The sequence below is a fragment of the Rissa tridactyla genome, chromosome 6 (genome assembly GCF_028500815.1).
Source record: "Rissa tridactyla isolate bRisTri1 chromosome 6, bRisTri1.patW.cur.20221130, whole genome shotgun sequence".
Classification (NCBI taxonomy): Eukaryota; Metazoa; Chordata; class Aves; order Charadriiformes; family Laridae; genus Rissa; species Rissa tridactyla.
In genome coordinates, this window is record NC_071471.1 from 54,080,715 (window position 1) to 54,103,465 (window position 22,751).

The following is a 22,751-nucleotide window of genomic DNA, read 5'->3' on the forward strand; positions in this document are numbered from 1 at the left end:
AATACACACCACAGAGCATCGTAGCACAGTCGACAATGGAATGGATCCAAGCTGTTCTGGCATAATCCTGCCCAAAGTACGCCTGGAACTCCACAAAGAAAATGGAGATGCACCTAGGAAAGAAAACATGAATGCTGACCTGTTGAACATGGGATGTTTGCCTCAGAAAACACTGGTCTCACTCTTCAGGTATAAAGAGTACCCACTTGAAGGTCCTCTCCAGCTCCCAGGAAAATCAAACCTGTGATTTGCTTAAATCCCAACGAGATGGGGAAATTTTTAAACAGTTTCTAAGGGATATTGGAAATGAAGGGCTACCTTAATGCATGAGGGACAAGACATGAAACGGTGCGTGCAGGTTGAGTAATTCCAACAGTACTCTGTGTAAGGCACCTAGGCTAGGGTGATTCAACCAGAGAAGAGTCCTTGCTTTGCACTGGCAACAACTAAATCATAAATTGGTGTCCAGCTCTTATCCCAACAGTGGGATTAGACAAGTAGGCTGATTTAGAACCTAATTCGGACAGATAATTACTCCAGAGAGATTATGAATATTATCATACTGCATGTTTCTCACTGTGGTATCTGCTGCTAGGTTTTTATAACTCATTTTTCAACTGAAATGAAACTGAAATTGTAATTATCACCAGGAATGATTGCCCACATCATGATGTTGCTTCCCAGGTACAGAAAGCCTCCGCTCCCCAGTTCTTCCCTGACCTGGTTGCTCGCTAATGGTGGTATTCACATCTGCACAAACTGGCAGAGGGCAGGGCCAGCATAGTACCTATAGAGCCCACACCACCTATAGCTACGTGTTCGTGGATGCACAAGTGCAAAGCAAGTGAAAAGCAACTTCTCGCGAACAGAGAATGAAAACACAGCAGGAGCCCATGGACCTTCCAACAGTTTATTAAAATGCTTCCAGGAGAGGTTACTTTGCTCTGCCTAACAACTGTAACTGTTCTACCAGTCTCTACAGGGGAACGGATTAAAAGGCTGCATAGTTTCATTCTGGTTTCTGCATCAGCAAGAGACCCCTTTTCCCCCCCTCTCTTTTTTCCTCCTGCAAATCAATAAAGGACTACTTTCTTCAGCTTTTTCTTGCATGTACTTCATTCTTCTATATACTCTAGATACGTGCCAGCCATTAGATGATTTCTTGGATGTGACACATTTCACACATGAAAAAGGAACTAAATCCACTAGGAAACCTCTACTGTTATTATGGCATTTGTACGTTTCCATACATAAACTAACAGTGTGTCAATGTTCCCACGCCCCTTTTATGCTGTTGACTCTAGACTTTAGACCCCTAAACCTGGCAGCTTCATTTTAAAAGTAGTATAAAATTTAGGTAGGAAACATTGTATTTGCATTATACTGACTGTCCAACAAGATGCTGTCTTCGTGTTCCTCACTTAACAGGGTGCTTATCTCTCTGCTTAATATAGCTTAAATGTCCATGTTCACACACACCAGGGTCCTCTGCCTCCAGTCGACATCAAAGTCACCCAACAGCAGCTGTGGAAGCCGTCTCACTCCAGATGTATACATTGTGTTTATGCAAGGCAGCAGTCTATTCCTGTTCTTTATATTTTTGAGAAAATATTTTCCGCATACTTTGGATACCAGAAGGGTATAGAGAGGGGCCTCCTCTCTGGGTCATGGACCTTCTCAGTAAGGATGGTGCCTGCAATGCTTGCAGTAGGAGAAGCGGGTATGTATAGGTTTCACGGATAGGCTCGGGAGCCAAACAAATCCACTGGGACTAGCAAAAATGAGAACGGCTGTGGGGTCAGAGGGACACAGTGGACCCGAAGAGTCCCTGGCATGATTCCTCCCTCCCCGACCAAACCACTAGAGCCTTAAATAACGCTGCCTGCCCCAGGCTTTGATTCTGCAAGGAATCACAGTGAGGGTGTTGAGAGATAGGGCAGCTGTCAGAGGAGGCGAGACTAAAACCAGAGGGCTCATAATCCCTCAGCCGTCCCCACAGCCTTAAGGATTTCAGGAAGCTTTTAAAAATGTAGCAGGAGAGAGGTTTGTACCTATCCAGAATAACCCCTGCAGCTGTGGGACATCAGGGGAGATCCCAAATCCTCCTCCTACAAGGGAAAAAAAAAGGGGTAAGGCCACAAACAGGTCAGAAAGACAAAGAAACAGCCCCGTTACCTCGTCACAGCCCTGGTACAGATAGTGACAAGGAAGCAGCCGACAACGATCATCCACCCCCAGCCTCCGTCGGGAGGGCCAGGGTGCCGGGCTCGCTGGGGCGAGGCCATGGCGCAGGCTGGGGCGATTCCTCCCTCCTCCCCACCTCAGTGGCGAGGGCCGACTCCGGCCAGCATGCCGAGAATGGGCCAGGGCTGTCCGGCACATGGGTTAATGGCCATCTGAGGGGAGAGAGAGAGAAAAAACAGGCAGAGAGGGAATCAGGGCACATTGCAAGAGCTGTAACCTGCATGGCTGGGCGAGGACATACTGCTCCGGTATCATTCATTTCAGAGTAATTTGCCCAGCAGTCACACCTTAGCACGGTACCCTTTTCTCCAAGAAATGCCGTAACACATACATGTAAGTCACATACTTTATTGGTGCCGATTGCTGCAGCTCATTTACCTCCAGTGGGCCCTCCCCAGTCCCTCTCCTGAATTGTATTTTCAACTACAGTCTCCATTCAAAGTAGCTCTTCTTCCCTGTACACAATTTAGGGCAATTTTTTTGTTTGAGGGAACACAATTTTCACCTTTGTATGAAAAGGGAATATTCACTGCAAAATCAGAGCAGATACAATGATGAAATGACCGCCTTCTTCTCACAAGCCCAATCTTAGAGGAAGGCTGTGATCCGGTGACTCCATTTTCTGAGCGTGGAGAACTCACTGAAGGTGAGATCTGGCCTGTCCCCCTCTTCCAGACACTTATATCAAAGTAGCATCTGCATCCAGCCCATAGTATGGGCTCTAAATGCACACCAGGTGCTGCAGGACACCAGAGGGGACCAAATGACACCCAACGGACCCTAGATGAGTAACGGAGTCCTGTGTCTTGGAGTACCTTTGCTAATGCTGTGGCTGTCACTGGCAGCATGGGACCAACAGCCCTTAGTCCTTTCTGCAGGACAGGGCTGGACCGAGGGACCAGAGACACCCCCTATTGCTCAGCGCAGGGACATGCGGTGCTGGCTGTCAGTGATGGGTTTCAGATCATGTTTATGCCATCAACAGCAGGCACCTAGCCCCTGGATGAATCAAAGGCTTAAGAAATTACAGAACTATCTGGGATGTCTTTTGGTTTTGCTTGGAGAGAAACCTCAAATAGCTTCTACATCACCCGTTACGACAGATGCTGAATATGCAACATTCCCACTGACAAGAACCACTGGCTTCCCAGGAAACGTTCCCTGTTACAGCACATAGGAAGGCTGCTTACAAAATTATTTCAAGAAAATACATACACATTGCCAAACTTAAAAGTGAACAAAGTTGGAGAAAACAGGAATTACAAAACAAACAAAAACCACAACATACTGAAAGTTTATCTGAATTTCTACCTGGCTGTAAATAATACCCTGCACAAGAGAATCAGTGGACTCATTTTAAAAAGGTTTGATAGTCTTATTTAAAAAGAATAAGAAGCATTACCCTCATCTACCAGCTTGGCTTTCAAAGCCCAAGAATTGCAGCTGATCATACAGGGCATGATGAAGCCATATATGCTAACACAACAAGCCCATAAATGTTAAAAAGAGAAAAACCAAGTGCAATTTTCAAAGACCTGTGTTAAGTTCAAAAGCCTGTGGCTGTGCTGTTGTAGGAGGCACCTGAACTGCCATGGGAAGCAAACAGCGAAGAGAACCATTTGTAACCTCACAACAAAATGTGTGCTTGTCAACACTTTTGAGCGGTGATTTAAGGTAACCATGTTTGAAACGGTGTCCTTGAAAAATATCAGTGAATAAAAATATCCACAAAAGATGCCAAAACTGTATTATACTGCCATCCAGTTACAAAAGCTAAACAAGCTACCATGAAATACATGCTCCAGGTCTTTGTGTACTCCTCAAGTACCATTTATTTGTGCCTGTGTGCTAGTCAGCCTGTTAGTTATCACACATTTTACTTTAGGCCAAAAATGCTGCACACTATCTGGAAATAAAAGTTACTGTCCTATTTTCTGTCTTTGCATAATAGGCTTTGCTAATATTTATTTATAAGTAAACATTTATACAAAGCTTTCTAATGATTCAGATCCCAAAGCAATGCCCACGATAAGAATTAGAATACGTACTAACAGTATATGTTATTCTCTTCTCCATGGTCACAAACATCTGTTTCATCGTAAGTTAGATTGTATTAGAAATTCTTTGAAAGGTCTGTGTTATCTTCTATGTTTATGTGGAGCCGAGCACAATAGGGATCTCCACTGCAGCATGAAGTACTATTACAATGTAATCTGCACTAATGAATTAGAAGAGGGCTCGAGTACGATAGAGAGAATATCTCTAGTGACCTGCTTTGCTTGTCACTTCTGTGGCTCTTTGGAGAGATACACAGTGCTCCGCTCTGCCTGATTATGTATATGCTTCACTCTCTGTGTAACGGATAGGCCACATCTCAACTGGGACATCTGACATAGCTGCGGTTTGGATTATATAGCAATGGCCATAGCAGCTCACAAAGATCAAACAAGAATTCAGGGCTGGGGTTACAACAGTTTTTGTAAGCAGCCACCGAACCCGGTATCTCATGCATAGAGGCTCCTAAGTGAGTTTAAAAGGTCCCAGCTGGATGTAGTCTTTACAAGTTCATTTCTACAGAGATTAGAAAAGCCACACAAAGCAAATGAGATCTGAATGAGTTTACAATTTCAAACCTCATCTTTGAGGTATTCAACTGCTAGGGCTTATGTACATAAAAGATCGATGAAAGCTCTGGAATGGACACCAGGACAGTTTGCCTTTTGTGACACAACTTTCTTATACCCAGCCAAAAATGCCAATGCAGCTGACAGGGCTTTCTGAGTGGCTTCTGCAGCTGCCCACATGACCCCAAGGACATCACTGGCCTCTTTACAAGCTGTGTGATGCTTTGCTTGAAGTGTAAAGTTCATTTTTTGACCTTACCTGTTTGCTTCAGGACAAACATACAGCATTGCCAGAGTACCTGCACCGTCCTTTCCTCCCGACTATGTTCTGAAACAAACTCTCTGACACAAACACAAGCAAATTGAGGGGGGGCGGGGAAAAGGTACAACAGGTTGGCTAATGCAATAACATAAGAAAGCACGTGTGTAGGCAAGTATAGCATTATTCACAAAACCTATGAGGGAGGCTGAAAACGCCTGCAGTCAAAAGTTAGTCAGAGGATGCTGAGCACAGGATACAGAAGACACATCCATGGACTTGCCACTTGACACACACCTTCTGTATTTGCCTTCCAGCATGCGCTGCTAATTTGTGAGTAGACCATACTTCTTGAGTGTTGCATACATCCAGACGACAGACAATTTTGCAGGGTTTATGTTACATGTTGAGTAAGCTGACATGAAGTAATGACTGATTCTTTATTTTTAACTAATAGGGTCAATTATACATCCCTTTCTGTATAGCTCCAAGCAACGACTGTCTTATTAATATGTCAAATGTTGGATCAACAAGTTGTCTGATGGCTAAGGCAGTGGTTACATGATTCTTCATGCTGGATCAGTGAATGACCAGATCATCAAACAGCATAATTTGATGCAAACCACCACCACATCCCTGTCTACTTAGATAGAAAATAAAATTCAACACTTTTGTGGGTGTCTGCGTCTAACCTAGCCACAAAAAAAAAAGCTGATATCCAATCTAGTCTAGCACGAAGCCACAAAGAGATTATACCCTGATTTGGCAATAAAGTCTCCCATTACATTATCCTACCAAATTCACGTGAAGAAGCAGAGCAAGTACCAGTGCTTTGCACCATGTGGCCACCACACTTTGCATCTAACACAAAGGGACTCAAAGGTGGATTTATTGTATTACTGCAAGTTTAGTATTTTATGTTCAAATGCCTGGATGATTGAATAGTGCATGAAAATCCATGACCGCTACCTGAATTAACAGGGCACTGAAAGTTCAAATTATTTTGCTCAAGGGTTTCCTGGCAATCACAAGTAATGCCGTCTCGTGGAGTTTGCACATTAGACATCCGAGAGAGATCCTGAGCAATTCAGATGTACCTCTGAAACACTTTTGCAGAGTCTTGGCAAGGCAGGGCTTCTTATTTTGGATCTGAGCAGTGTCTTTCACGGGCCCTTCTGGAGGGATGAAGGTTTCATTTCAAGTTCTGATTATTAAGGGTGGAGGAGGAAGTTCCAGGAATGGCAGAAGGGAAAACAATAACCCTACAATAAGCAGAAATACACCCAAAATCTTTCAGAGGAGTCAACAATTTCCACATACAGAGCCCTAACTATTTTAATGCACATACAGCAATAGCTGGGTGCCATGACCTCAGCCTTGATCTCTGGCCCAACTTTCCAGGCAAGCTTCAGATCAGGCCTGAGACCCTAGTTAGCATTTTAGCTGTACCTTAACATACGTGGGAAGAATTTCATGACAGACCAGGCTAAGCAAACATAGATTAGGTATTTGGTTACATGATCACTTGCTGTTATTTTCACAGAATGCTGCCTGCCAACCTACATGAACAGCCAACATTTAAAGAGGTTACGAGCAACTGAAAATGACCACGTTGTAAGAAATGCCTGGCCAACATAGAAATAGGCCACTCCCCACAGTAGGATCAGTGCAACCTCATCTCCTTGACTTCACGCTCGCTTCAAGGGCGTGCTGTGCCTGTCATAGCCACCAAAGTAATAGGCAAGTTAAATAATTACATTTCTTGTTGCTGCACATGTCTAATAAACACTAATGGCATTTTATTCTGAGGTTAGAAAACTTTCTTTGCTTACACCTTGGTGCTGTTTTCTAATAATCCATGTCATGGATAGTACAGATTGTGGACTCTGCAAATGAAGTTGAACAGGCAGAAAGCATGCACTCTGTCTGAGCAACCATGTCCTCCCCTTCCCAGACCTACTTTCGTTTGCTCTCATGTTGCATCTTTTCTTAAACTTTTTGGTGCAGGATAAGACTCTCATTGCGTATCTGCTCCACATTTAGCACTGTAAGGCCCGATCCCTACTGGCAGTGCATAAAAGCTCCTGCTGCTTCACCAGGCTGAAGGAAAGCACGGTTAAAAGCAAAGCTCATGAAAGAGCTCTGCAACCTTTGCTAGATAATTTTCACTTGAGCATTAGGTAAATGTGCTTTCCTGTGAGTTCAAAGAAGACGTAAGTAGGGTGAAGGTGGCAACAAATTCTGCTGATCCCTAAGAAAGCCTCAGTTACCCGGCATGCCCTGAGAGCTCACTGAACAGTGACTATGTTCCCCAGGTTAATATGTTAGGTTCTAATTTGGCAGGATAAATAGGCTATCAGTTACTTCAGCAGCCGTTTTTGAGAACTCTGAAAACAACTGCTCCTGAGAACATCCCCCTTACTTGGTCTGCTCAGCCAGCAGAAAGGAGTGGGTGAGGTTACTAAAAAGGCACAACTATAACCTTGCACTTCATCACGAGGTCCCTTTTGCCAAGGAAAGGAGCACAGAAATCCACGGCAGCCTAGCAACTGGCCGGCACAGCGATGGGAACTGCTGACCTTTTAGAACTTGGCACGCAGCCAGCAAAGCACTCGCTGCCCCCTCCCAACTGCCCCTCCTAAAGATTTTCTTCTTTAAATAAATTGATTCAATAATGATAATCTCAACAGTGTGAAGCAAAGAAGTGAAGCATTTGCATGACAAAGGACGGAGGAATAGCAGGTACAGTCATGCTGCCCAGGGAACCAGGGAGTTGCTTTTTTTCCAACCTTGTTCAGCTGCTCCGTGTACAGCGTTGATGCACCTGGGCAGCTCCATCATCTCAAGAAATGCCACCCCACCTTCCAAACAGTTTGGATGCTTTCTGAAAATGCTCCGTTTGTAGGAAAATACGGCTCCAGATAGAAGAACCGGCACAAGGTCAGGTTTATGTCACAGCTGCCCCATGGCAGGAGCATGCAGCCCCCAGACCACACCGGGGGTTCTCATCCTGCTACTTTCTGCTTCTTCACACTGTCCCAGCTACACAAAATTAAAACAGCTCTGCATGAAGATGCCTCTGCAATTTTTTTGCAGAATTCCATGGAGGTGTTTTGTGCAGTTTATCCCAAAGGAGTTGGCCCAAATATGTATGCCAGCATAAATAAGCACAGAATCCACTACTTATTTTTAACCTGTTTGATTAATACAGAGATGCACATCAGAGAAGAATGAGAAGGAGATTTCTCTAGAATTTTCTTTCTGGATCAGTGTAAGATACATACATACACATAAACTCTACGTGCCATTTGCTACCTTCATGGTGATGATCGGTCGGGCAAGACCTGAGAAACTCGTGACAGTCTCTGTGTCCTGAACACCAGGACACACTCCCAGAACAGGTTCATTTGCACCAATGAATTTAAACCCTATTTTTCTTGTGAACAACAACATACACAGTTTTCAAAGTCACTTTGAGAACATTCGTGCAGATGAATTTTATGAAGAACAAGTATAATGCAGCTTAAGCATAGCTGGAGAAAATTCATTAACGCTTAGAGTGAAAGGTAGTGGAATTGCATATATTTACTACATTTACCACCCTATTCACCTAGCTCTAGGGAAGTCTTAATATTTTCCTATACCCTATTCATGCAGCTCTGGGACAGTTCTACTATCTTTCTTGCTTTTCTTATCTTGAGATTGTACCCAGCACCAATTATTTGTAGTCATTTGCTACATTCAATCATGTTAACCTCTTGCTTTAATATGCTGTTTTCTGCTCCCTTTTCTCTGACTGCTGCATCTTTAATTAAAAAAAAAAAAACCAAAACTAACAAAACAAACAACCCCAAAAAACAAAACAAAAACTCCCAAACAAACCCAAACCCATAAAAACAGAAGAAAAGAACTATGAATAAAAAGAATAAAAAGGGCACAGAAGCAAAGGATAGAAGAAGGGGAGAGAAAGAAAAATGTTACCTAACAAAGAGAAACATTTTATGTACTATGTGACAATGGATCATAAGAAATGTGTAAGATTAAATATTCAACATGTTTTGAAAGAATTAATTTTTTAGGTCTTGAAGGATCAAGGATGGCCTTATCTGTAACAATCCGCGGTAGAGAAATGAGCTTAAACCAAGCAGCAGGTTAAAGGGAAGACAGAAAACTGGCAGAACACTGATTATCAACTAATAGCCATTTACCTTCTTGTCACAGGTTTCTCTAATTCCACAGCATCAGGGATTTTTGTTCCCCCTGACCCGTGTCCTCCCCAGAGGCTTGCTAGCCCCTGAACTCATTTCCTACGTCTCATCAAATACAGTAGAGCACATGTAAGTGGGACGCAGTATTTGATATGAGCGCAGAAGACACCGACAGCTGCAGAAGTTTCTGCCAACTGGATTGTCAAGAAATGGCACTTTTTCAGCCTCTTTTTGCTCCCTTCCCCGCCCCCAGCAATTACATCCCATGGTAGGGGCTATAGGCAGCAGCCTGGCAGGCAGCTAAATTCCAAGTTGTTCTTAAATACACGGGAAGTAAAGGCTCTTTAATTCTGTACAGCTCTTGGGATTCAAAGGCTATTTCTAATCCAATATATTTTCTCCAACAAAGAGCTCTCCCATTCTGCACCCAGATATTTAACTGGAAAATTACAGCCTGTTTTTATTTCAGCAGGGGCTATTTATCAAGAGCTGTATGATTATGGCTTTGACTTGCTTAAAAACAATGCAAGAGGTCCTTTCCAATCCTATGTTCCTAAATAAAAATAAGTCCACTGAGATTCTTAAGGCTGCTACTCCAGATCCTCAGCTTGCTTTTCTGCTTCGATGTGTCTGTCCAGCCTCCAGATAAAACCAAAGTTCATGCTTTTCTGAGCAGGCTGTCAGGTTGGTCCACTGAAATTTTTCTTGTGCAAGCCAGTAGCCCTGAGGATTATGTGTACCCATATAAGCAGGATATACATTCAACTTCTCAGATCTCCATAAATTCAATACCTCTCCATCACTGTTACAAATGGTTAACAACAAGAACCACCTACCTGAAAGTCCATTTGGGGGATTGTACAAGAACCAAAGTAAAAAAAAAAAAAAAAAAATTAAAAACAAACAAACAAAAAACAACCTGACTTTTAATTGCTGTCACAGCACTAACATAAGCAGCATATTAAGACAGATTGTAATAACTTTTTCCATTTTTTTCATCTCTAATACACCTGCATAAATCCAGATGGTTTACTCTGCAAATCTTTAACCTCTTTTATATTTTTAAGGAGGGGTTTCCCTATTATACAAAGTAAGAGTAACATTAATAACCTATTTGTATTCTAGTAGTACTTTGGGACTTCTAATCAGACAGTGTGTGCCACAGTGCTAGGCATCATACAAATATCTAATAAAACTTGCCCGCCATCCAAAATATGTCAAGATAGAGAAGAAGAATCGTGTGAGAGTCCAGCTTATTAACTCCCATCGCTATGCTGAGCAGCAAATGTTCTTAATTTGCTTCAGTTTGTGCGTATGAGGGAGGGAGATGGTTGTTGAAGAGGACAGACCGAACAGAGCATAGACGTGGGAAGAAGAGAAGCAACATGGAAACCAAAGGGATGTTAAAACAGCTGGTAGAGAAGGGAGGTGGCAGAGAAGGGCATAGGTGAGCAGGGTGGCACGGAAGCGGGGCAGGAGTTGAAAAAACTCCCGTTTACCAAGGAGCAAAAATACTCAGAGCAGAAACATGAAAAAGATGGTAAAAAGAAAAGGTCATAGAACGGCACAACATCCGTTAGTCGCTCCCCTACCGAGAAGCGTGTCGCTGGGAGAGGAAGAGCCGCGCTGGCCTCCCACAACGATCTCTTTGCAACACCGACTCCTTAATTTGTCATATCTGCCAGAAACTGCTAAACCAAACGGCATGGGTAGAGCCCCAGCAGACATAGTTACTGTCTGCTGAGTTGGTAGCACTCAGATGAAAAATGTAATATCAGCTTCCCTTTTCTCTGGAAACTATTGTATGGGGCAAACAGAAAAACAACAGCCTGACCAAAGGGGTCTACAGCAAAAGGGTAAGGAAATTATAAGGGAAACCTTTTGATCATTTAACATAGTTTCTGGCTAGGTTAGTCCTTAAATAATGCATGTTAACTATAAAGGGTAAAAAAATTGCAAAGGAGTATTTTTGTAGGAAAACTTCTTTGCACAGAAATCTTGACTTAAACCTACTTAGCCCCACCTGGAAATGTGCATTTTCGATAAGCATTCTGAAAGGTTTTTAGCCTAGCAAGCACAGCGCTCACCATTTCACTTTTCACTGTGATGGAAGTAATAGGGGGCTCAACTACTTTCCTTGAGTACACGGCTGTGACTGAAATCTGAGCTGAGCCCGTCGGCGTGCACACCCTGAGCAAGGTTATGGTCACGTGTGTTCCATCAAACACGTATCTTCTCTGTGAAAGGAGAATGCTACTAATTGACTAACTGATAGCCAACAGCCATGTCGCTGGGGGCGGGGGCACGGTAGCATCACTGTCGCCATTTTAACATCTTTCTTTCCCCTTCCTGCAAACAAGCGAGAATAGCCAAAAATTGTTACAAAAAACCATCAGGAAACCTTTTGGGTAGGAAACGATCAGTCTCTGCTGTTCAATAACTGCAATTATACAACAAGAGTTCTAAGAACTTGTTTTGGAATTTGTGGTGTTGAGGGGTTGCTGATGACTTATCGGTATATAGTTAGAGCATAAGAGAATGTCAGAATTGGCTGATGCTTCTTGTTTTTCTAGTATCTCTACATTTTAAAGTTTTTATACTTTTTCTTAATACTTTAATATTTAGACTTAATAACTATTTTTAACACACGGAGGGTAGGCAACAGTTGTGGAAGGTTTTTTTGTTTGTTTGTTTACAGAGCTACCTATACTTTTATTGATTTATAATTACATTGCATTTATCTGTTCCTTTTGAGATGAAGCAATTCTCGTTTACAGTTAAACTTAAGTATGTGATAGTCCAATCATTTTCTGAATCATCAGGCATTTATTAATATCCCATTATATCCTTAAAGAGGTGTTAACATACTACCATAATTGCTTGGAAATGCTGAAAAAGGTTTTTATTCAAAGCAGTCTTCCTCTGACACTTTTCCTATGTCTGGTATATTCATTTTTCCATCTTGAGGAAAATCTTGCCCGGAGAAAGAATACCGCTGCAAATCTGCCATGGAATGTGTGGGAATAGGACATTTTTTCTTAGACCATTACACAGTCTGTGGAAATCACTATTCTCCCCTTCTTTTACAGTTTCTGCAGCCCAGATTCTGCTTTGGTAACAATGACCCAAAAATCAGCCTCTCTTGGATTAGCTGGAGATGACCTGGGTAAAGGAGACACCAAGCAAATACTCTTCTGATCCCTACAGAGAAAATTAGGATATTATCAGGCACCCCAGTAGTGCTCAGGCACCAACAGCACAGCTGTGTCTGGATAAAACCAAGGGGCTGAAGACTATGGAGATGTGTTCCCGCCCACACCTGGAAGTGCCAAAGGCCACCCAAAAGCTGTGGTTGCTGACAGCTTTTATGTTTCATCTCGGAAAAGAAATCAATGCAGACGGACACCAGTTCCACCGTACCTCCCCGGTGGTGGGTCACAGCCTGAGGAAGTGCTGGTACCATTCTGCAGTGTCCTGGGAGAGCTGCCACCCAGCACTCAGACATCCCTCCACAGAGGGGAAGCCAAGAAAGCAGGAGGCAGGACCATGGAAAACTGATATGCTCTCACCTAGAAATCTCAGGGATGTACTTACGGAAAACGTACTTGTACTTTGGGGTCTTTCACAGTTGCCATCTTTTTAGCCTTTCCAATTATTCAAGTTATGCAAAACTGATTTGGTTTATAATGTCCTTGAAGTTCCTGGCTGGTCTTAGTAAAATGAGGAACTGCACTTAAACAAAGACATCTTTCCCCCGTTCTTGCAGTGTTCAGAGCATGAGTAGCATTGTCGGGTTTTTAACAATTCACACAGAAAAATACTTTTCATTGTTAATTTTCAAAATGAGAATCTTACACTAGTGCTTTCTAAAGGAAAGTAGATTACTATTTTAGAAAACAATTTCTGCACCTACAGAACAAGCTATCCAGAAGATTGCCTCTATTTATCTGATGTTCTAGGGCTGCTGCTAGCGTCAATTCATCATCTTGTCCTTCAATATGCAAGGTTTGTTTGCAAAAACTAATCAGGCATGAAAAGGCAAGGCAGGTTATTTCCTTTCATTCACACAAGCTTATGTTCCGAAACAAAGCTATTAGGATACTTAATGCCATACGTGCTCTTCTACTGGACAATACGTACCACATGATAGCAAACTGTCACTGTGACCATTATTTTTCTTGGGAGGTTTTCAGCTGAAACCTTGAACTCTGTAAAATTAAGATAGCCTTACTATCATTTCAAAGCCAACTATTAATTTTCCCTTTAATAATTATAATACATAATCATTGAATACACAATGGTGCAGTAATATAATCCCCAGCAGAAATGCAAGAAAAATCTCTAAATACTGGAAAGACAACGGTTTAAGACAAAAACCAGGATGTCTGCTGTTTCCTGAAACAGGCTTCTGACAGCAACTACCGATGAATGTTGCTTTACAGGGTTAGGTATTTATAAGAAGTCATTCTACAGACCACATTTACTCTATTTAAAAAAAAGTATAATATCATATATTTTATAAATATAATATATATATTATATATAAATAATATAGCCATAGGCACACACCAATGAACACTTCTCTGTACAAGAAGGCTTGTACAAAGCTTGCACACAAACTTCAGAAAATAACAACAGGGAAGCTACTTAGTTGGGAAGGAAACATCAAATACTAAAATGAAAGACAAGGAAACAGATGGAGGGCAAGAGAAAAAACTCTTAGCATGCCATAAAAAAAAAAATCTCTGACCAGGAATAACGTATTTGACAGCATGCACATCGTGAAAACATACATCTATTTTAGTGAAATCACACACTGAGTGTTAACAACCAACGAACACGTCTTGGGCAGATCAGCACATTCTTCACGCTCAGTCTTCCATTCAGCCTCACCAAGCCGTACATATTTCAACTAGATCCTTGCTTAATAGCTTATTTTAGTTTTTAAGAAATCTTTAAAGTTTCAAGAAAAGTGCCTCAAATTCCCTTTGCTGAGTGAATGCTGGTGCAGCTGCTTGATTACATCATTTTCAAGAATGATCAGCAGGAACTTTCCATGCTGCTTAAGGGTGTACCTTCTGCTAATTAATATTGCAGCTCAGAAATACAGTTTCTCAATTTTATGTTAAAGAACATTTCTCTCGATAGAGAATGTTTTTGTTTTGGTAAATGAAACACGCCAAAAAGAAATTAAATCTACCTGTCCTATTAGGTATATTTTACCTTTGCTCTCCAGATTTCTGGCTATTTTAATTCTTTAGAAGTTAATTTCCATTTTCATTTTCTCTGGTGTTCCCATACAGCTCCTCAGCTTGTATCTTCTTGGCTCCATAGACACACAGAACTGTCAGCAAGCAGAATATTACAGTAAGTCTTCAAACATGCTGATGTTCACATTTAAGGAACTTACGGAGATGTGATTGGAGAGAATGCTTAAAAAAAATAGACAACCACAAGAAGCCTGGGATTAGCTTAACTTATAAAAAGCACAAGATCAAGGACTCTGCAGCAAAGGACCCAAGAGTGCCTCTGGCAGAAAAACTAACCTGCAGTTAGGGAGGGCAGAAATTTTACAGAAGAGAAGTTGGAGTTACGTTAGGAGTAATGAGACAGTACGTAGGAAAACAGGAAACCGCTTTCCCCAGATTGTATCATGTTTGTCTTTTCTCTTCAGCAGCTATACTGAAAAGGCAGACAGCTACAAAAGAAAGAAGAAAAGAGCCCATATGGAGCAGCAAGACAAGATGTTAGGGAGTCATCTTGTTAAATGTTAGACAGTAACGATAAGAGAGCCCATAAAAGGTGAAATTTTAAAGGACTTGAAAAGGGAAAAAAGAGAAAGAGACTGATGCTATCTAAGAAAAAAAAAAAAAAGAACTAGAAATTTATCTAAGAACTGGTCATAAAAGAATTGATAAAAATGCTCCATCTCTTCCTCCTATTAAACCCAGTCCCAATTACAGCAGCTGAGAGCAGCAGAGCATTTACAACCACAGATCCATCCCAGCCTGCCAACTCTCCTGTAAAACACCCAAACACTTCTATCAGCAGACTCTCAAATGGAAACACTTCAGAAGCAAACTATGCAGGCGCTGCTGCTTCATGGGATCCTACAGACCAACTGCAAGCCATTTATCACAGCATCCTGAACCACTGCATTAGAAAGTTTATAAAAACAAACACTAAGAAAATCAGGAAAAGATTGTAGAAATAAGTATAGGCTTTCAACCTGGTACCATGCGCCCATAGGAGTTATGAGGAAGTTTTAAAAAAATAAAATAGTAGTCCTGGCTCTTCTATCTCAGCTTCCTTATTGACGGTACTGGTCAAGGAGCCATCATGAAGAAATGCATTTGCTAGCTGTTCAGATTGGACAGTCATACGACTATGGTTTGGTCAAAGTCTTGCCACATGTCAACCTGGGAACCAAAAAACAAGAGACTTAAAAGGACTCAACAGTTATCCTCTTATCCTATTATTCCAACCAACTTTGTAATTGTCCCTTAACTAGATCCCATTATCAATAATCCTTTTAGTGGGATCAGTTTCACTTTAAACAGCTTATTATTACCTGGATGACAAAAGAAACAAAAATAACTCAAGAATGATCAGACAACAAAAATTATGTCTAAAACCAACACTTATATCTTGATACACAGAGGATAATATTCCTTAAAATCTTCTCTAGGTGAAATTAAGTTTTTTCCATGAAAGAGAACAGGCCCTAGTGATTTTTTTCAAGAACACCTTCTATTTATAATGGAAATTCACCCCATCTAAGTAATAAACTATAACTATTATGATAGCATTATTTAGACCTCACCTTTGGAATTACCTGAAAGAGTAACCTGGAGTATCCCAAAGAACAGTTGTTACAGGGAACTGTTAGTTCACCCATAAGTTAATCAACACCATAATACCAAAAGGATAATCTTGATCTCACGTTAGAACTGATAAATAAAAATTAGGGTCAAATTAAATTTATATCTATTTCTCAGTTAAGAGAGCTCCAAATGCCGCATCCTTAGATCATTTTTCTTCTTGAGCAGGCATTTCACGTTTGGCATTTGATAAATTTTAAATTACTACAAATTTTCAAATTAATCCGAAGAAAAAATACTAATAAATCCCAGCCAACTTTTAGTCAGTCCTCAAGTGCCAGCTGATTTCCTTTTCCTCCTTCAGAGCCACCCTCAAACACACTCCACTTGTTTCACACATTATCCTGCCTGTTGCCACCATGACATCCTCTGGGTTTTTTCCATTTTTTCCCCACCCATTTTTTTTTTAGCATTTCAGTGCCAGCTGCATATTCTTTCCCTGTCAGGAGGCATTGATACACCAACAACATCATTCACATGCTTGCTATATTCTCCAGGAGCGGTAAAACTAACTTTTTTAATTTTCAAGGAGTTTGTCCAAGGAGTAGCTTTGTGTACCAGGTTTTCACAACTGTCTCCTAAGATTTACTTTCTCATTTGGAGAAAAGTAAGAGAGTAAAGTTGCCTACTAAATGAGTCCTCTGCAAAATACCTTTGCCAATATGGCTGAGATGCCCATACGACAGCTCTTATTTGAAGTATTTTGTTATCCCATCCTTTCCGGCAAACAAGTAGAATTTGGAAACTGTGACAAGTGTCACTTTACCATTAGTCATGTGTGAGCTGTTTCTATGTAGCGTGCACCATAAGCAAAAGGCAGAATTACATCATGTGGGTTGCAACTCCTCAGAGATTACTCTCCACTCCATTAACTTCAATAAGAATAAACTAGTGTGGGGATAATTCTGTTTATTCCTTCCAACTTGCTACTTCATCAGGCTAAAATAAATGGACACTGATAGAATGAATTCTGACCACAAATGAAAAGGAGAGGAAACACTGGCTGCATGAAGAGCAGAGAGGATGAATTGGGCAGGGCATGAATCACAGTTCATCCTAAATTTCCCATTCCCTCTTGCGCTCCCTTGCTCTATTGCCCTACATACTCTGCATCTGGATCCCTAAGCAAACCCAAATGGTAACTGTTCAAAGCCTGGGATCCGTGCTGCGCACCACTGAGCTAAAGAACAGGGTATCGAAATAACAGTCTTTGCTTCTACAGGAAGCCAGCTCTGGCTGGGATGCACAGGGATCTCTCTGCTACAAAGCTTTTTTGCCCCGTCAACTTGTATTGCAGGCACATGTCAATTTCCAAAAATGAAAATGAAATTTGACCAATTTAACTGTTCTCCAATTACATCCTGCTTTGACTCCTGAGATTCTCACATATTTAGGGTGGAAGCCAGGTCCTTCAATACATAATGACACAAATTGTGTATTTTTGCTGAGAGTTTGAGGGCCCTTTGTGATCAGCTGTAATGCTGCATTCAGTACATTCTTCATCTGATGCCAATTTCCCTGCTGTCATAAAGTTGTATTTTATGGCAGCTGCATTTCCCAAATTAAATACTTGGGCCACTTCTAATACAAAATATCAGATGCACAGAGAAATAGTCTGAACCATTTTAGATGAGGAAACAGAAAAAATTAATTCTATACATACTAAAGAAAACAGATTTTATACAAAAAGCGCCAGACCAGATGCTACTGGAGCACAGCACTAATATCAATAAAGTGGAGAAATTACCTGGTCTTTGTAATAACTCAGTCCCTTCAAGAGGGGAAGTGCTGCTCCTCTCAGCTGGCTCTCCTTGTTCAGCTGATTTCCATTTCAATATTCTCTCTGCCCACAGGAGGACTTTTTTCAGTCCCTTCAAAAAAGGTACTTCTGCTTGCTACTGCTGGTATTATGCTATAGCTGCCCCAAGGACCATTTAGACTAATTACAGAAGTTTAGCAAAGAGAGAAAAAGGGAGTCAACAGGCAGAGGGCACTTTATGAAAAAGCTTCCCAAATGTCTATTGCCTTTATCCAAAACAAGTATCGTAGAATCATAGAATGGTTTGTGTTAGAAGGGACCTTAAAGATCATCTAGTTCCAACCACCCTGCCATGGGCAGGGATACCTCCCACTAGACCAGGCTGCTCAAAGCCTCATCCAGCCTGGCCTTGAACACTTCCAGGAATGGGACAACCACAACTTCCCTGGGCAACCTGTTCCAGTGCCTCACCACCCTCACAGTAAAGAATTTCTTCCTAATATCTAATCTAAATCTACCCTCTTCCAGTTTGAAGCCATTACCCCTCATTCTATCACTACATGCCCTTGTAAAAAGTCCCTCTCCAGCTTTGTTGTAGGCCCCCTTCAGATACTGGAAGGCTGCTATGAGATCTCCCCTGAGCCTTTTCTTCTCCAGGCTGAAAAACTCTCTCAGCCTGTCTTCACAGGAGAGGTGCTCCAGCCCTCTGATCATCTTCATGGCCCTCCTCTGGACCCAGCTCCAACAGGTCCATATCCTTCTTATGTTGAGGGGCACAAAGCCAGACACAGTGCTCCGGGTGGGGTTTCACAAGAGCAGAGTAGAGGGGCAGAATCACCTTCCATTGGTTTTTTTCTCTAAAAAATGAGAAGCTGCCTCTAATGAGAAGTGTAACATCATCAGCACATTCAAATGGGAATACCACATCAAAACAATTCCTTAAGTGCCCACTCAAAACATTAGGTTACAAACTTAAAAGTTAGCCCCATATGATGAAAAAAGGCAGCCCTTATGCACCCACCTAGTTCAGTGCCACAATGCTTTTTAAAACCTACTACGGATATTTATTGAATGTCGACACTGAGTCACGTCTGTATAGGCAAGGCTGAGTGTGATGCTCCTGGCCCAGGAAATTTCAACTTCAATAGCTGAGAGACTGGATGCAGCGTGACAAAAAGGTGAAGCTGGCACATGCCTTGAAAGTGGAACCATTTTCAGTTTGACTCGTCTTATTTCAGCTCTTCCTTTCACAGTTCTGTCAGTGACTTTTATAGGGAAATAAAGGTGATGAGCTTGAAGGGCTGATCACAAGGGCCTCCAAAAGAGAGGAACAAACACAAAGCCAAGAAATTACCAATCCAAATACCTCAGTACCTTGGGGAAAGCATACGAGTAATGCATATGATTTCACGTGGGATCACATAGCCCATCACAGCATCAGCAAATGAAGACAGAGCAGAGAGGAGCTAGGACACTGACCACAGACAAGCAGTTCACAGCCCCATACTACCAGCTTCTCAACTGTGCACCAAACACAGGTTGCCTGAACAACACCCCTCTGTCGCAGGAACTTGATATTATCAAACACATCAACTTGATGAGATAAGCCCTAAACTGGACAGAAGGAGGAGGTATTTGCCTATGTCAATGGACTAAATTAAGAAGTTTTATGTGGTCTTCAAGAAGCTCTCAAAGCCAACCAAGTTTGAGATGCATGTACACTGAACACTCTAAGATATGACTTATTAAGTACTGTAACAGCCCCAAAACCACTGTGGCCAGCAGGAAAACCATTTGAATCAAGAGGGACAAATTAATTGAGAAAGCTAACAGCACCATAGACTCCGAGAAACCCCTAGGGAGGCAGGGGGAAGATCCCACTTCCCACATTTGCATTTCGCATCTGGGAAATGTGAGTCATCACATCCACATTGGGAGAAATCCAGAAACTGCAGGAAGGAAGGAAGCTTTGAATTAAAAAGAAAAAAAAAAAAAAAGAAAAAGGTGAAAGACAGGAGACTGTTTCCATCTTGAACAAAAGGAGAGAAAGAGGTCAGCACTGCCCTGCTGAGTACCGGAGATGAGGAGTTAAATTCCCAACTTAAAACCTACTTTCAGGTCCTATTCAGAAAAGGGGATGCAGGGGTTTGGTGGTTGTTAGCTACAACATCGCCTCAATTTTTGTACTCAAAACTTGCCTCTAGGATCTTCTGCAATGGCTGGGAAACACCTTTCCCTTTTCCCTTTTGAACTATCTGAAGACAATGTTTTATTCTTCTATTTGTCTCCTATCTGGAACTTTGCTTCCAACTTTGCAATCAAGAACTGAATTTTCTTTTACCATATTTTCATCTGCATTCTCACCTAATACTTAAAAATAACTCAAGAGAAGCTTCCAAACATTAGGTACATGCTTATCCCAGAAGAAATGGAGTATAAATTATGTGTGTAGGAAAGGATACTGACAAACTGAGACAGCTGAGGAATCCCAGAAGTTTGGTCATGTCTCTTGGCAAGCTATCTTTATCATTTGATGGTATCACCAAATGTCAAGACCAAAAGACACATTTCTCTTGACACGCACAGGCCAGCTCTCATCTAATAGAAGGAAAATTTATAATTCCCAGTCCCTCATAGATCACACAATAAACTTGTAGAGTTAGAAAGAAAAGGGTGACAAATTAGTTCTCCATAAATAACCTACCAGTGAGTTAAAAGAACAATAATGTACATTATAACTAACTATCCACATATGGCCTAGGGCTGCACATTATCATTATTTCTAGACACTGTTATGACAATCCTCTGGCAGCAACAAATGTACTTACCATTCAAGAACAAAGTTCCCCAGAAACTGAATAGATTCTTGTGACAACCAGAACAGTTAAAGAAAATAATGTTCAATAGTAAAAGGAGCCAAATTTATCTCAGATGTACTGTTTTTACATTAATTTTAACTCTACTCACTTATACGGTATTACCCAACTTACACTTTGCATCAACTTGTAAACCTGTTTCCTGGTGTGTGCAAGTGTGGAGGTACATCCACAACATAGACCAGACATAACACATAAAAAAGATGTTGCTTCATTCTTCTCCGTTATTCACGTAACACTCCAAGACAGCATTCACACCAAAGCCCAGAAAACCTTAAAATAAAACACCAGAAAAGGAAAGAGAGACCAACAGTCCTTCAGTGAAAACAGGTAACATTGTATAAAAGCAAATATTAAAGACGACTTCATTTACTGCCTTCTCACTTCATTATCCCATCAAATGAAACAAGTAGAAACTAATAAATATGACACATAAAAACAATAACAAAAAGCGCTGCTCCATTTGTTTTAAGTCCCGAGGAAAAGCATCAAGAATATACTGCTTTGTGGATAACCTGCAATTCTCCAACAATGAACTGTAGCTGAGAAACAACTGTTCAATGGCTTTTGTATTATACGCAAAATAAATGATAGTTATGCTAATGAAGACTAAACTCATCCCGACTCACTAATAAAATACATTGTCTCATTCCCTTAAGCCAGTTCCACAATTCTCGACTGCTGCAGGCTCTGGGGAAGAAATCTGACACAAATTGCTGGCTAATCTTACCACTGAACAAGTCATCTTGCTGTCAAAGCAAAGACCTGTTGCCTCAGGGGCCTGCACAGCTTAAAGTGCTGCAGAGACAAAAGTGATGGATTTTTCCTTTACAGCGAAAGGGAAGATGCTTTATGTGCCTCCCGGCTATACCTGCATTCTGCAGGATCCTGATCTGTACCACCACGGTGTCTGTGATTGTGCCAGGCAGGTGTCAGCAGCTGGGCATACAGCCACGCTGAAAATGGAGAATCCTTCCAAAAGCAGAAGGAGGGGACTTTAACTCCAAAGATTTCATACTCAGATCATAGCTTGCCCTGCATGTAATTACATCCGGCATCCTACAAGCCTAAGAGAGACAAGGAGACAATCCACAAAAAGAAAGTCTCCATCCAGGTATCTTCATCCAGAGCAGTACTATATACTATAGGTATATAGTCCTAATAGCAACAGTTTTTCCACTTCCCACATCATAGCAAGTGCAGACAGCTCCTGGGAAAGAAAATAATACTATCTTTGCGGTTCAACAAGACAAATAGAAAACACCTTCATTTTCAGTGAAGAAAAACTGAATGTCTTGCCTGGGTGCCTTCAGTTTTAGTTTTAAAGAATAGCACCTTTCCAAATTTCTCCATACCACAGGCTGTGAGCCTATCGCCTGCAGGCAAGCTGTAGCTTGCATTTTTACTGCTCACAGATACATCAATATATGTCAATTACTGCAGGCAACAATATAGTTCATGAAAGATGTATTTGGCTTTCCTAAGGCCGCTAGCAAAAATCCTCTTTCCTCTTAGAAAGTATAGATAAAATGAAGATTTTTTTTTAAAATCTACATTAGACTCCACGAAGATAATCTGAACTGCAGTTGCAAGTGACCCACCATAGGACAAACAGCAAAGGTAACATATTTTTTTTATTTTAGGCTAGAAGAAAAAAAGTCTGTGATTTTTCTCTGTTGAATAAAGACTGTAATAGCAAGTAATTATTCCTTCAAGTTCAGTGACTAAGAAAGTGTACCATCATCCTCTAAATATGCACACATGCTATGCAGAAGTCAATGTAGTGTTTTCTTACTGGTTACAACAGGATCATAACAGAGAAACAAGGTGTCTAAAGTAAGAATGAGAACAAGTCCTAAAACAATGCACAAAAGCATCAATGGTTTCCAGACTGAAATAA

The 22,751-nt window shown here is 41.3% G+C and overlaps 1 protein-coding gene across 12 annotated transcripts in view; it reads right to left on the minus strand.

Moving 5' to 3' along the window:
* Window positions 1–22,751, minus strand: part of SLC16A12 (solute carrier family 16 member 12) — a 40,955-nt gene that overhangs the window by 12,533 nt on the left and 5,671 nt on the right. For 5 of the 12 annotated variants that reach the window (XM_054206769.1, XM_054206768.1, XM_054206759.1 and 2 more), the window contains 2 exons: window positions 2,176–2,396; window positions 10–113 (listed from right to left, as the gene is read on the minus strand). In XM_054206769.1, coding sequence (XP_054062744.1) covers window positions 10–113; window positions 2,176–2,285 — 214 coding nt within the window. In that variant the 5' untranslated portion in view covers window positions 2,286–2,396. Of the gene's footprint in view, window positions 1–9; window positions 114–2,175; window positions 2,397–13,475; window positions 13,544–14,558; window positions 15,501–15,564; window positions 20,936–20,965; window positions 21,125–22,751 lie in introns of those variants that run through there. The other 7 variants (XM_054206764.1, XM_054206763.1, XM_054206761.1 and 4 more) reach the window with 7 other exon arrangements.